The sequence below is a fragment of the Aquarana catesbeiana genome, linkage group LG01 (genome assembly GCF_042186555.1).
Source record: "Aquarana catesbeiana isolate 2022-GZ linkage group LG01, ASM4218655v1, whole genome shotgun sequence".
NCBI lineage: Eukaryota > Metazoa > Chordata > Amphibia > Anura > Ranidae > Aquarana > Aquarana catesbeiana.
Window position 1 is genome coordinate 562,506,165 of NC_133324.1, and position 14,281 is coordinate 562,520,445.

General features: G+C 43.6%; 1 protein-coding gene across 4 annotated transcripts in view; it reads left to right on the forward strand.

Moving 5' to 3' along the window:
- The window catches only part of AP3D1 (adaptor related protein complex 3 subunit delta 1), a 168,060-nt gene that overhangs the window by 62,400 nt on the left and 91,379 nt on the right, over positions 1 to 14,281 (forward strand). For all 4 annotated transcript variants that reach the window (XM_073596533.1, XM_073596541.1, XM_073596550.1 and 1 more), the window contains exons 17-18: positions 1,990 to 2,131; positions 13,583 to 13,654. In XM_073596533.1, the coding sequence (XP_073452634.1) occupies positions 1,990 to 2,131; positions 13,583 to 13,654 (214 nt within the window). The remainder of the gene's footprint in view (positions 1 to 1,989; positions 2,132 to 13,582; positions 13,655 to 14,281) is intronic.

Genomic DNA, 14,281 nt, shown 5'->3' on the forward strand with positions numbered 1-14,281 from the left:
ACACGGCTTGGTGTTGAAAAATACATTCATAAGCGAGTCATTCTTTATCAGACAGCTTTGTCAGAGGTTTTAACCCAACAGGACCACTCAAAAAGGGGTTGGCTATTGCTGTATGTTCTTAGATAACCCATAATACTCTGGAAATGTTTATGTTTTAATTGTTTTATCTATCTTGTAGTTCTATTGCATGTTGATTGAAAATATATATGTTCTCACTTTTCTTTTGCAAACAGAATGAAAAAGTGGGGAGAGATATTAGAAAGCCTGCTGTGTTTTTTTTTTAAATTTTATCTTGATGTATTAAAGAAAAACTTCAGGAAAAAATGTTTTTAAAATCTGCATGCACACAAGAAGTTAAGTGATCCACGGAATATCCAATTGCCTCTCGGGGGATCAGAAAGGAATTTTTTCCTCTGTTGCAGCAAATTGGTTCATGCATTGCAGGGGTTGTTTGCCTTCCTTTTGGAGCAACTGTGGATATAGGATTGTATTAATTATTTTTTTTTTTTCCTTTTTATTGGTTGAACTAGATGGACTTTTAACTTTTTTCAACCAGACTATGTAACCGCAATAAGTTGTATACCTGCTCCCGTATCTTTTTTTCTACTGCTTCACTGAATACCAACAGTAAAGGAGGTATCTCTATTTCTGGTGCTCCAACACCCTAACTTCAGGTGTCCTACAACAGCCATAGGGTTGTTCGCAGGTGCTGTGCCAACCCCTTCTCTCCCCTGCCTAATTACTAAGCTCTGTATTCTATAAATGCATTCACAAAACCTTCTGTAAATGGGTTGGGGAGAAGAAAGGCTGTTAGAGCTGCTGCAGCATAGGAAAGATGTATCTCTCCTTTCAGCGCTGTAGTATAGTGTAAGCTATGTTGTCCGCACTTGGTGAACCAGTGATTTCTAAACAAAAGAGAGATCCAGGAAGTGGCATTCATCTCTTTGTACCCAATTCCTTGTGTGGCAGCAGGTTTTAAAAGGCTTTTTTTCCCCCTGGAGTTCTTTAACCACTTCAGCCCCGGAAGGATTTACCCCGTTCCTGACCAGAGCACTTTTTGCGATACGGCACTGCGTTGCTTTAATTGAGAATTGTGCGGGCATGCGACGTTGTACCCAAACAAAATCGACGTCCTTTTTTTCTCACAAATAGAGCTTTCATTTGGTGGCATTTGATCACCTCTGCGGTTTTTATTTTTTGCGCTATTAACAAAGAGACCGACAATTTTGAAAAAAAACAATATTTTTTTTACTTTTTGCTATAAAAAATATCCCCCAAAAATATATTAAAAAAAAAACAATTTTCTTCCACGGTTTAGGCTGATATGTATTTTTCTACATATTTTTGTTTAAAATAAAGCGCAATAAGCGTATATTGATTGGTTTGCGCAAAAGTTATAGCGTCTACAAAATAGGGGATAGATTTATGGCATTTTTATTATAATTTTTTTTTATTACTAGTAATGACGGTGATCTGCTATTTATTTATTTATTTTATCTGGACTGCGACATTATGGCGGACAGATCGGACACTTTTGACACTATTTTGGGACCATTGAAATTTATAGTGATCTGAGCTACTAATAGCCACTGATTACTGTGTAAATGACACTGGCAGGGAAGGGGTTAAACACTAGGGGGCGATCAAGGGGTTAAGTGTTCCCTGGAGGGGGGATGGGCTCACAGTAGCATGACAGAGATCACTGCTCCCGATGACAGGGAGCAGTAGATCCCTGTCGTGTTTCTAGGCAGAACAGGGAAATGCCTTGTTCACATAGGCATCTCCCCGTTCTGCCTCTCCTCGCCGCAATCACGGGCCGCTGGCGAACATGGAGTTCGCAGGAACTGCGGGCGTGTGCTTCCAGGCGGCAAGTTCAAAGGGATGTACAGGCGCGCCCTTTTGCCTGCCCGTGCCATTCTACCGACGTAAATTGGAGTGCGGTGGTCGGCAAGTGGTTAACATTTTCTTTTTTTTCTTTACTGTTCGCAGCTTAGACTTGGATGCTTGGATCAATGAACCACCATCAGATAGTGAATCGGAAGATGAAAAGCCCAAAGCAATATTTCAGGATGAGAAACAGACACACGGGAAGTCTTCTCGACCAGAAATAGATGAAGAAGAGTTAGCAAGGGTAAGAAAATATACATCATCCACTTTATTTTTTTAACTAATATCAGACAATGGCTTAATTGTACAGCTTGTTTTCAGTCACAATTGTAATTTTACAAGCTCATTTAACAGAATAGCAAGAGCAAGAAGCAAAACACATTATCCCTTATCAGGAGTGCACTGTGCATTTTTTTTTTCATTTTAACCATTTCTGGCTACTTTTTTGTCATTAAAAAGGAGCTCCAGTTTCTTAAGTGAAAATTTAAAAGTCAGCAGCTACAAAAATGGTTGCTGACTTTTTAATATACAGCCACTCACCTGTTCCACACTCCAGCCATTTTCTACCTGAAAGTGTGTCCTTTCTCTCCGGCATCTTTACTATGGACACCCGACTGTGACAGTTGGCAGCTTCACAGCCGGGTGCCCACTGTGCATGTGTGAGCATTGCCATGTGCTGTGAATGGTCCTGCAATTTTCTGGAACCTGTCGTATCCCAGAAAACTCTGAAATAAGGGGAGGGGGTTTGGGGTGTGAGGAGAACTTCCGATCTCCTAGGCGGTCGGAGCGGAAGTGGGAGCGGGGATCTGTCAAAATCGGGTGCCCGCTCCTCCTCCCCCATAGTTCCATTTCACAAACAGGAGCAGGGGAGGAGGCCTTAAAGTGGAGCTTCCCCTTTTGGGTGGAGCTCCGCTTTAATGTTTTTTCCTGAGGGGTCCATTCACATCGGGTACTTGACTGCATGCCCCTGTGCAGTTCCGTGTTTTCCCAGCACGGAGATGCACAGGTGTTGCTTGCATCCCTGTGCTGGCAGTCCATAGAAGTCTACTGGGACACACGGCTGCACAGATAACTACTGTGTCCCAATATGACATGCGGGTGCCTCCTCTGCACAGACCAGAGTACAGGGCCACTGTCCTTGACAATCGTACACATTCATGTACTACTGTAATGGCTGTGATTGGTGACAGCGATCACATGGTACAAGGCCAATCCCAGTAGCCCTGTACCACTGTGACCAATTACAGTGATCACAGTAGTAACAGTTGCATGAATGCAGCTGAACAGTGACAGTAAAGTGATTGCTTTTGCTGTTATCATGACTGTATGAGCAATCAGTGTGTGTAAAAAAATGAAATAAAAAAAAAAATATAGTGATATCCAAGCAGCGCTACATGTACATGATCACAGCACTACATTGTCACCAGAGTGCCAATGCCGCAGTCCTGGTCTCCCTGATCACTGACGCCGCCCCAGTCATAGTGTCACCATAAGAACTTGTTCACGTGTGCGATGCTTGGAGGAGTGATCTGTGTTCATATTGCTCTTCAGAGAGCATTAAAGTTCCTCCCCAAACCCCCCGATTTGATCACCACCGCACCAATCCCATTGTCCCTGATCACCGCCGCCGCTCCACTCCGTGTCCCTGATCACCACCACCGCAGTCCCAATGTCACCATAAGAACTTGTTCACATGTGCAATGCTGTCTTCATATCGCTCTTGAGAGCATTTAATGCGGAGTGGTTCGGGGGGGTGTTAAAGTAGAACTATGGGAAAAACTTTTTTTTTCATTTTGGATAGGCTAAGCATGGGGTTGCAACCGCTGTCAGATTTTTTTTTTTTCGCCATCTCTGTTCCATTGCAGAGATTTCCCTTCACTTCCTGTCCCATAGCCATACAGGAAGTGAGAGGATATCTCTGCAAATTAAAGGAATTTTTTGGGGACCCCCAGCTCACCAGAACTCGTATCTCCATTGGATGATTTTCCATCTATTACTTTTCTGGGAACAACCCAAAAATTGTTTTTTTTTTTTTTGTTTTTTTTTTTTTTGTTTTTTTTTTTACTTTCACCTTCAATGATAATGGTAAACAGAACAAACAGAGCGGGTGAATCTCCTTAACGAGGACACAGACAGCAATAAAAACTGACGGGGCTCTAATCTCTCTGGACAAATCTAAAAAAAAAAAAGTTTTGCATTTTAGTTATACTTTACTTTAATTCCGGGGAACGTGGAGGGAATTTAACAGCACCTCTTCCTGGCAGAATGTCATCGAGATCTGGAAATGAGAGCCTGTGATAGTGAGGTGCAGCATATTACTGGAAGTAAAATAGCTCATCCGCATAAGACGAACGAATGGCCAGTAACATGAGATCAACAATGGTGCGACTATAAATGTCTTTAGGGGAAACATTATACTACACGTTGCTGTGCCATATTTCAGTTTGGGTTTTAGAAAAGGGCATAGATAACTGTTGACGTGTGTGTGTGTGCATTTTGGGCTCCTCTGAAGATTTGGGAAGGATCAATAGTGTCCTCAATGCTGAGAAACACAGGCAGATGCTTAACTATCATGCCATACCCCAAATTTATTCTGAAGCAGAACAACAACCCCAAGCATACAGCCAATGTCATTAAGAACTATCTTTAGTGTAAAGAAGACCAAGAAGTCCAGAAAAGTGATGGTTTGACCCCCACAGAGCCCTGATCTCAATGTTGAGTCTGTCTTGGGTTACATGAAGAGACAGAAGGATTTGAGGCAGCCTACATCCACAGATGATATGTGGTTAGTTCTCCAAGATGTCTGGAACAACCTACCTGCCGAGTTCCTTCAAAAACTGTGTGCAAGTGTACCTAGAAGAATTTATGCTGTTTTGAAGGCAAAGGGTGTTACCAAATATTGATTTGGATTTCTCTTCTGTTCATTTACTTTCTAATTTTGGTAATTGATAAAAATAAGCTATTAACACTTCTATTTCTAAAAACATTCCTAATTGACAGCATATTATTACACCTGCACAATAGTTTTGCACAATAGTGTATATCATTTTCAATTTTACCCATAGATAAGTTAATAAACACTTATATTACTGTATTCAGAGTAGAAACCAAATGGTCTTTAGTGTCTGATGAAATGTAAGATGGTTACAATACTTGGTTAGCAAGTTTTTATTTCTTTTCCCAGATCATTTTCAAGAAATGTCTTGAATATTTATAAATATATATATAATATAATAATTATATATATAATAATTTTATAAGGGCCTGTTGAGTTAAACTTGGACTTTTAATTTCACTGGTATAAAAGGGATGCTAGCGTGGCTGTAGTACACGCAGTAGTAAGTGGCGAGTGTGTCCTATTACTGATAAGCGGCACACATGTCGCGTGCCAGTACGGAGACCCTTAATCAAGCTGGCAGACAACAGTGTTAGTGTGTGCATGGAACAGCACATGGTGATTGAAGTTTCTTGTGAATGTAGGCGTAAAACCCATGGATATCTACAGAAGACCTCAAGCACAGTACGGTGATGGGACACTCACCCGCAGTAAGACATTTGAATGGTGTAAACTTTTTCAAACTGGCCGTACGTCCGTCAGTGACGAACCCAGTCGTGGTGGTTCACAGTAGCACGAAAGTATGTTAAAAAAAAAAGAATTTCTTTATCGTACATCACGGGACACAGAGCACCATAATAATGTGGGTTATACGTTTACCTTTAGGTGATTGGACACTGGCAACCAATAGTAAGACGGTTCCTCCCATATAACCCCTCCCATACCGGAAGGGCCTCAGTTTTTTTGGCAGTGAAGGTGATGGCCATGGCTGTTGAAGCTCTTCAGTTTCTTCAAAGAATGTCCCACTGAGGACGTTTTAATCGGATCCATTCGGATGGCTTACTGAGCTAAAGTGGATGGTACCCGAACCTCGGTTCAAGAACGAGGTATTGCTTGTAATGTGTCCTTTTTAGGCGCTGGACCCTTGTTAAAAGTGGTATTCCTGGTCAATCTTGCCCAAGGAAACCATAAAGGGTGCTTTACAGGTCCAGGGGTGGGGACCCGGTCCCTGAAGTTCCTTAGAGGCACTACCCGCCATGATGGGGGAAGATTGGGCCTGGCACGACAGGCCCTGCTGCTTGGGATGGTGAGTACTCCCTTTTGGGGCCTTTTATATTTATTTATATATGAATATATATATATATATATATATATATATATATATAAAAGCCTTGAGCTGTGTCCGGTTACAGAGGCCGGTTTGGCGCGCATTTGTAAATTTTTTGCGTGCGCGCTGCGTGTCCACATCGTGCGCGTCACCAGTGTGCGAGTGCACCTCCGGTGTAAGCATGCGCCACTGCTATCCACGTCACAGGTGCGTCAGGACGGTGCATGCGGTAGGCAGGTCGCCGATCGCTGAGGCGCGTGCTCGCTCTCATGCTAGTGCTTATAGGCATGGAGCTCATGGCGTGCGCATGGAGGAAGCAGAGCGAGTGGTGGGCACGTAAATCTGATGGTCTTGGACAGCGGTGACAGGTTAAAGACTGGTTGTAGTTTGTGGGGAGTACTCCTTTTTAGTTTTCTTGTGTGTAAGCAATGTCTTCCAGAAAACGAGGAACAGGGAATAAGGCCAGCACAGGGGTAAGATTCCCTCCACAAAAGACAGGAGACCAACCCCATGCTAATGCAGCCTCAGTTTCTCCTGAAGGATCTGCGGCTTCTGACCTGGCTGAGCCATTGCACTTGTCAGGCATAGTGGCCACTACCAATGTACCTGCCTCGGCTTATGTTACAAAGGATGATTTGGCATCTGCCTTAGCGGGCCTTGAAGGCAAAATAGCTGGCATGATCGCCTCTGTAACACAGGGGGGAAGGAAGCGTAATAGATCTCCCTCCCCGGAGCCTGGGCCAAGTGGAGAGTCACTAGAGCCCCAGGACTCTTATAGCCAGATGGGTCCAGGTGAGCTGGAACCAGAATGGGCAGAGGAACCTGAGGAGGTGGTCTTAAAGGACCAAGAGGTATCATTCCCAGAAATTGTTTATCCAATCTCTAATGGAGATGGTACGAATCGGGTTTAAGTTACCCCCGGTTCAGGAGTCTGCACTCTCCTGTTCTACCCTGGGATCTTTGCGACCTAAACAAATTTCCCAAGCGTTTACCTTGCAACCATTACTGGAGCAGGTGATTTACGTGGACTGGGAGCATCCTGACAGGATATACTTACCTCCGAAAAGGTTTTCTGTCTTATACCCTATGGAGGAAAAGTTCAGGAAGAAATGGAGCACACCTTTTGGTGGACGCTGCCATATCTTCTGTGAATAAAAGTTTAACCTGTCCAGTGGATAATGCCCAGGGGTTCAAGGATCCAGCTGATAAAAAGCTAGAGTCCTTATTAAAGGCCTCCTTTTCGGTGGCTAGTGCAGCAGTTCAGCCAGCTATTGCGGCTATTGGGATTTGTCAGTCCCTAAAGGATCGCTTTAAGAGGTTGGTGAAGAACATATCTTGCCAAGAGGAATCTGCTGAGGAGCTATCAGAGATCCCTCATACCTGCAACACTTGTGTTTTGCGGTAGACGCTTTGAAAGACTCAATTCAACAGATGTCTCGTTTTGCGTTACTGTCAGTTCATATGCGTAGAGTGTTGTGGCTAAAGAACTGGTCTGCTGAGACGCCATGTAAAAGGCTACTTGCTGCTTTTCCATTTCATGGAGAGCGCCTATTTGGCGAGGATCTGGATAAATATATCCAAAAGATCTCTGGAGGAAAGAGCGCCCTGCTTCCTATTAAGAAGAAAGGGAAGCAACCCTCTTATAAAATTCCTAATGCCCCAGGTCCTGGTGCCTCTTCCCCTAAGCGGTATCGACAGCCTCAGCCGTCTGGGTTCAAAAGACCCCAGGGTCAGAAAAAGCCCTGGACCCAAAAGTCACCCAAGCCCAACTTCAAGCCTTCCTTGTGAAGGGGCGCCCCCCCTCTCACAGGGCAGGGGGGGGGGGGGCAGACGTCGGCTGGGGAGGCCTGGGAAGAACTGGTTCAAGACAGATGGGTTATTTCCACTGTAAAATACGGTTACAGAATAGAGTTCCGGGAGGTCCCCCGAACCGATTTCTGTACTCAAGGGTCCCGACGGATCCAGAAAAGAGAAGATGCCTATTTTTAGCTTTACACCATCTGCTGACGCAGGGAGTAATTGTAAAGGTTCCGCACGAGGGAAAATTCAAGGGGTTTTACTCAAACCTATTCACCATGCCAAAACTAAATGGGGAAGTAAGGCCCATTTTGGACCTCAAGGCTCTCAACTTCCTTGTAGACGTCCGATCTTTCCGCATGGAGTCGGTTCGTTCGGTAATAAGGTCCCTAAGAAAGGGAGACTATTTTGCGTCCATAGATATCAAGGACGCGTACCTTCATGTGCCGATCTTCGGTCCACATCAAAGGTTCTTACGCTTTGCTGTAGAAGGCAGTCAATTCCAGTTTGTGGCACTACCTTTCGGTCTGGCCACGGCCCCCAGGGTCTTCACAAAGATTCTGGCCCCAGTGTTGGCTTCCCTAAGGTCTCAAAGAGTTTCCGTAATAGGATATCTGGACGATCTATTTCTAAGGGATTGTTCTCGCCCTATACTAGTTCAAAACGTGTCAAGAACAGTACGGGTTTTACAACGCCTAGGTTGGATGCTAAATATGGACAAGTCAGCTCTTTGTCCGACCCAAGCCTTGGCATATCTGGGTCTGGTCTTGGACACCTCCCAAGAAAAGGTGTTTCTTCCGCCCTTAAAGGTTGCCTCCATAGTGGAACTTGTAGAGAAGGTGAAAAAAGAACTAACACCTTCTGTTCGACTGTGCATGAGGTTACTGGGCAAGATGGTGTCATCCTTCAGAGCAGTGTCATATGCGCAGTTTCACTCCAGAGTATTCCAGAACAGTATCCTGAAAGCCTGGGACAAGTCTGCTCGAACCTTGGATCAACCAATGGTTCTATCCTCATGTTCTATGGAACCTCTCTTGGTGGTTGAGAACCAGCAACTTAAAAAGAGGGAAATCTTTCCCACCAGTAGCCTGGAAAGTGGTAACCACGGACGCCAGTCTTCTCGGCTGGGGAGCAATCCTAGAGGAAGCGTCTATTCAGGGAGTATGGTCACAGACAGAAAGGGCTCTGCCCATCAATCTACTGGAGATTCGGGCAGCTCGTCTGGCCCTGCGATTCTGGATGTCCAGGTTGCGGGGTCTTCCTGTCAGAGTCCAGTCCGACAACTCCACAGTAGTGGCATAGATCAACCACGAGGGAGGTACAAGGAGTCGGGCAGCCCAAAGAGAGGTAGACTTGCAGCTCGCTTTAGGGACAATTAAGGGACAGATTTCAGCCTTATCGTTTTTTTTCCATAGACCAATTGCATCCCATTCTTTGGTGCAAACCTTTGTCAAGGGAGTAACACACCTGAGGCCACTGCTTAACCACTTGACAACTGGGCACTTAAACCCCCTTCCTAACCAGACCAATTTTCAGCTTTTGGTGCTCTCACATTTTGAATGACAATTACTCAGTCATGCAACACTGTATCTATATGAAATTTTTGTCCTTTTTTTTCACACAAATGGAGCTTTCTTTTGGTGGTATTTAATCACCGCTGGGTTCTTTATTTTTTGCGCCGTAAAAGAAAAAAGACCGAAAAATCTGTAAAAAAATACATTTTTCTTCATTTCTGTTATAATATTTTGCAAATTAGTAATTTTTCTTCATATATTTTGGCCAAAATTTATACCGCTACATATCTTTGGTAAAATTAACCCAAATCGGTGGATATTATTTGGTCTTTGTGAAAGTTATAGAGTCCAAAAGCTATGGTGCGAATATCTGAAAATTGATCACACCTGAAGTACTGACGGCCTATCTAATTTCTTGAGACCCTAACATTCCAGAAAAGTACAAATACCCCCCAAATGACCCCTTTTTGGAAAGAAGACATTCCAAGGTATTTAGAAAGATGCATGGTGAGTTTTTTGAAGTTGTCATTTTTTCCCACAATTCTTTGCAAAATCAAGGTTTTTTTTTTTACTTTTTTTTTTCCCACAAAATTGTCATATTAGCAAGTTATTTCTCACACACTGCATATGCATACCACAAATTACACCCCAAAACACATTCTGCTATTACTCCCGAGTATGGCGATACCACATGTGTGAGACTTTTACACAGCGTGGCCACATACAGAGGCCCAACATGCAGGGGAGCACCTTCAGGCGTTCTGGAGCACCCAGGCCAATTCTGACATTTGTCTCCTACATGTAAAAATCATCATTTATTAGCTAGAAAATTACATAGAACCCCAAAACATTATATATGTTTTTTTAGCAAAGACCCTAGAGAATACAATGGCGGTCGTTGCAACTTTTTATCTCGCACGGTATTTGCGCAGCAATTTTTTTAACACGTTTTTTTGGGAAAAAAAAATGTTTTGTGCTTTACAAAAACCAAAACAGTAAAGTTAGCCTAATGTTTTTGCATAATGTGAAATATGAAGTTACGCTGAGTAAATAGATACCCAACATGTCACCTTTCAAAATTGCACGCGCTTGTGGAATGGCGCCAAACTTTGCTACTCAAAAATCCCCATAGGCGACGCTTTAAAATTTTTTACTGGTTACATGTTTTGAGTTACAGAGGAGGTCTAGGGCCAAAATTATTGCTCTCGCTCTACCGATCGCAGCGATACCTCACATGTGTGGTTTGAACACCGTTTTCATATGTGGGCGGAACTTACGTATGCGTTCGCTTCTGCATGCGAGCACACAGGGACAGGGGCACTTTAAAAATTTTTTTTTTTTTTTTTTTATTGTTCATTTTACTTTATTTTAGTTTGATGCTTTTTTCCAAAAAAAAAAATTTTTGACCACTTTTATTCCTATTACAAGGAATATAAACATCCTTGTAATAGGAATATGGCATGACAGGTCCTCTTTACAGTGAGATATGGGGTCAATAAGACCCCACATCTCACCTCTAGGCTGGGAAGCCTGAAATAAAAAAAAAAAAAAAAAAACGATCCTGGCTTCGATCGTAGCGGTGAGTCGGTAGAAGCGCGGGAGGGGGGGACATCCTCTCGCCTCCCGTAAGAACGATCAAGCAGTGGAACAGCTGCTATGATCGTTCTCATGGTGTAGGGAATCGCTGGCTGAAAAAGCTGATATCTGAATGATGCCTGTAGCTGCAACCATCATTCAGATATCCCCGCACAAAGTCAAGGATGTTGTATGATGGCCGGCGGGCGGGAAGTGGTTAAAACGCTTTTTTTTTTTTTTTTTTAACACAAAGTTGTCCATTTATACAATATTTCTACCACATAACATGTACATACCAAAAATGACACCCCAAAATAGATTCTCCTGCTCCTCCTGAGTACGGCGATACCACATGTGTGAGACTTCCACAGCCTGGCCACATACAGAGGCCAAGTACAGCGGGGCATGGCGGAGTATAGCGGGGCATGGCGGAGTATGGCGGGGGCATGGCAGAGTATGGCGGGGGCATGGCAGAGTATGGCGGGGGCATGGCAGAGTATGGCGGGGGCATGGCAGAGTATGGCGGGGGCATGGCAGAGTATGGCGGGGGCATGGCAGAGTATTGCACAGCATTGCATAGTAGTAGGGATGGCTGAGCATGGATGGATGTCTCTGTGCAGCGCTGTGGGCACTACACATCCAGCCCACAGCGCTGCAGACATCCATCCATCTCCCTCTCCTCCACAGTGTACCGATCGGTACACAGGAGGGGAGGAGAGGAACCAGCGTCATCAGATGACGCCGGTCTGTTTACATGTGATCGCGCCGTCATTTGACGGCGCGATCACATGGTAAACGGCCGCGATCAGCGGCCATTTACCGGGATCCGTGATGCGCCGGGTCCTCTGGACCCGGCGGTCACGGATGTCTTCGGGTGCACGCCCCAGGGGGCGCGCGAGAGGGGAATTCTGGGAGGACGTCATAGTACGTCCACCCAGAGTTATCCAACCGCCCTGCAGCCGTCATTCGGCTATGGGCCGGTTGGTAAGTGGTTAAACCACCTTTATGTCCTTGGGACCTAAATTTGGTACTGTCAGACTTAGAGAGTCAGCCCTTTGAACCAATTAGGCATATTTCTTTTGTCCTATTGACCAGGAAATTAGCTTTCCTAGTGGCTATTACATCGGCTAGAAGGTGTGTCAGAATTAGCCGCCCTTTCTTGCAAAGAACCATTTATGATTCTTCAACAAGACAGAGTGGTCATGCGACCTCGTCCGGATTTCCTACCGAAGGTGGTTTCCAAATTTCATTTGAATCAGGATATCATTTTACCTTCCTTTTTTCCAAACCCTAAGACTAGGGAGGAAAGGTCGCTTCACTCACTGGATGTGGTGAGAGCGATAAAAGCTTACTTGGAAATGTCAGCTCCCTTTCATAAGACTGTTTTTTTGTCTTGCCTGAGGGTCCTAAAAAAGGATAGCCGGCAACAAGTTCAACTATATCCAGGTGGATTCGCCAGACTATTGTTCAGGCGTATGGATTAAAGTGCAGGGTTCCACCCCGGGATTTAAGAGCACACTCCACTAGAGGGGTTAGTGCATCATGGGCAGTACGCCAGCAGGTGTCTATGGCTCAGGTTTGCAAAGCGGCCGCTTGGTCTTCCGTTCATACATTCACCAGGTTTTACCAGGTGGATGTGAGATCTCAAAATGAGACTGTTTTTGGCCATAGCGTGTTGCAGGCAGCTTTAAAGTCTCAGGCCCGTTGGGCTTAGGGATAATGTGTGCCCCCCCCCCTCAGATGCATTGCTTTAGGACATCCCACATAGTCATTATTATGGTGCTCTGTGTCCCGTGATGTACGATAAAGAAAAACGGATTTTTAAAACCTCTTACCTGTAAAATCCTTTTCTTGAAGTACATCACGAGACACAGAGGTCCCTCCCCTCTTTTCTGGGATCTTCATTGCTTGCTACAAAACTGAGGCCCTTCCAGTATGGGAGGGGTTATATGGGAGATACCGTCTTACTATTGGTTGCCAGTGTCCAATCACCTAAAGGTAAGCGTATAACCCACATAGTCGTCATTATGGTGCTCTGTGTCCCGTGATGTACTTCAAGAAAAGGATTTTACAGGTAAGCTGTTTTAAAAATCCGTTTTTTATTATATAATCTCAAAAGTCCTGGTTTGACTTGACTGCCCCGTAGATAGCAGATATAAAAACTGATCAGAGAGAACAACCACCAATTACTCTAAAATTTTAATTGCATGAAACAAATGCAAAATGTGTATCTTTTTGTTCAGAGAATTTCGTTTGAAAATATTTCCCCAAATTTTCCAATGTATGCCTAGCCTTAACTCAAGGTTCCAGTGAAGAACTTGGTATCTGATCGCAGAGCACCTGTGCTTCTAATACTAATGGCTGCCAAGCACAGCCATCAATCAGGCTTGGAAAAAACAGCACCACTTGGACAAAACCAAAATAACGATCACATTTTGTTGCCTGGAATGCAAAGTACTAATTTTGTTAACCCATTGAATAATTTTAAAATGGGCACCATTTTGAATTCTCTTTTGACTTTCTACCATCTATTTCCTAGGCCTCCAGAAAAGTGTATTTCCTAGCTAATATTCACAGGTTATCTTTATAAACTGAAGATAACTTTTCCCATATGTGTATTTATTTTTTTGTTTTTTTGTTTTTCAGAGGCGTGCTGTACGGAAAGAAGAACAAGCAAACAACCCATTCTACATTAAAAGTTCACCTTCCCCTCAGAAGGTATGTAGCTTTGTCACTCAGACAGTCCTCTATGTATTTTAAATGAATATAAACTGGTGCCACAGGGGTGCTTTGAACAAGCGCTTTCATAATATAGTTCAACTGGTACAAGAAGTACCCCACTGCTGCCTTCTCTGGTACTTGTGGGCAAAAGGCTGTCAAACTTGAATTAAGATCAACATCATCAGATTATGTTTTCTAAAGTCTAATCCTTTTCTTTGTGATTGAGAGAGAAAATTTCCTTTTTAATTATACATTCCAAAAAACTCTTGTGGATCTCTGCTCATGTTTGCACTTTCTAACAGAGAAAGTAATGGTATTGAAGGAGCCTCTTTGTCCTTAGAAAAATAAACATGACCGCACAGATTGCATCTGACCCAGATTGTCTTCCTATAGTAGACTATGAATATATATGATTATTTTCTGAACCCTTTCAGTGATGGCTTTTCTTTTTAAATTTTAAGTAAATGATACCAGTCTGGCTAAAGTTATTGACATAAAGATATTAAAGCGGAACTTCAGTAATTTTTTCAACTTTACATCTATTAAATCCTCTGCCCTTGTTTTAACTTTGGATAGTAAAACCTTTTTTTTTCTGCCAGTTAATACCTTATCCGCTTCCTGCTC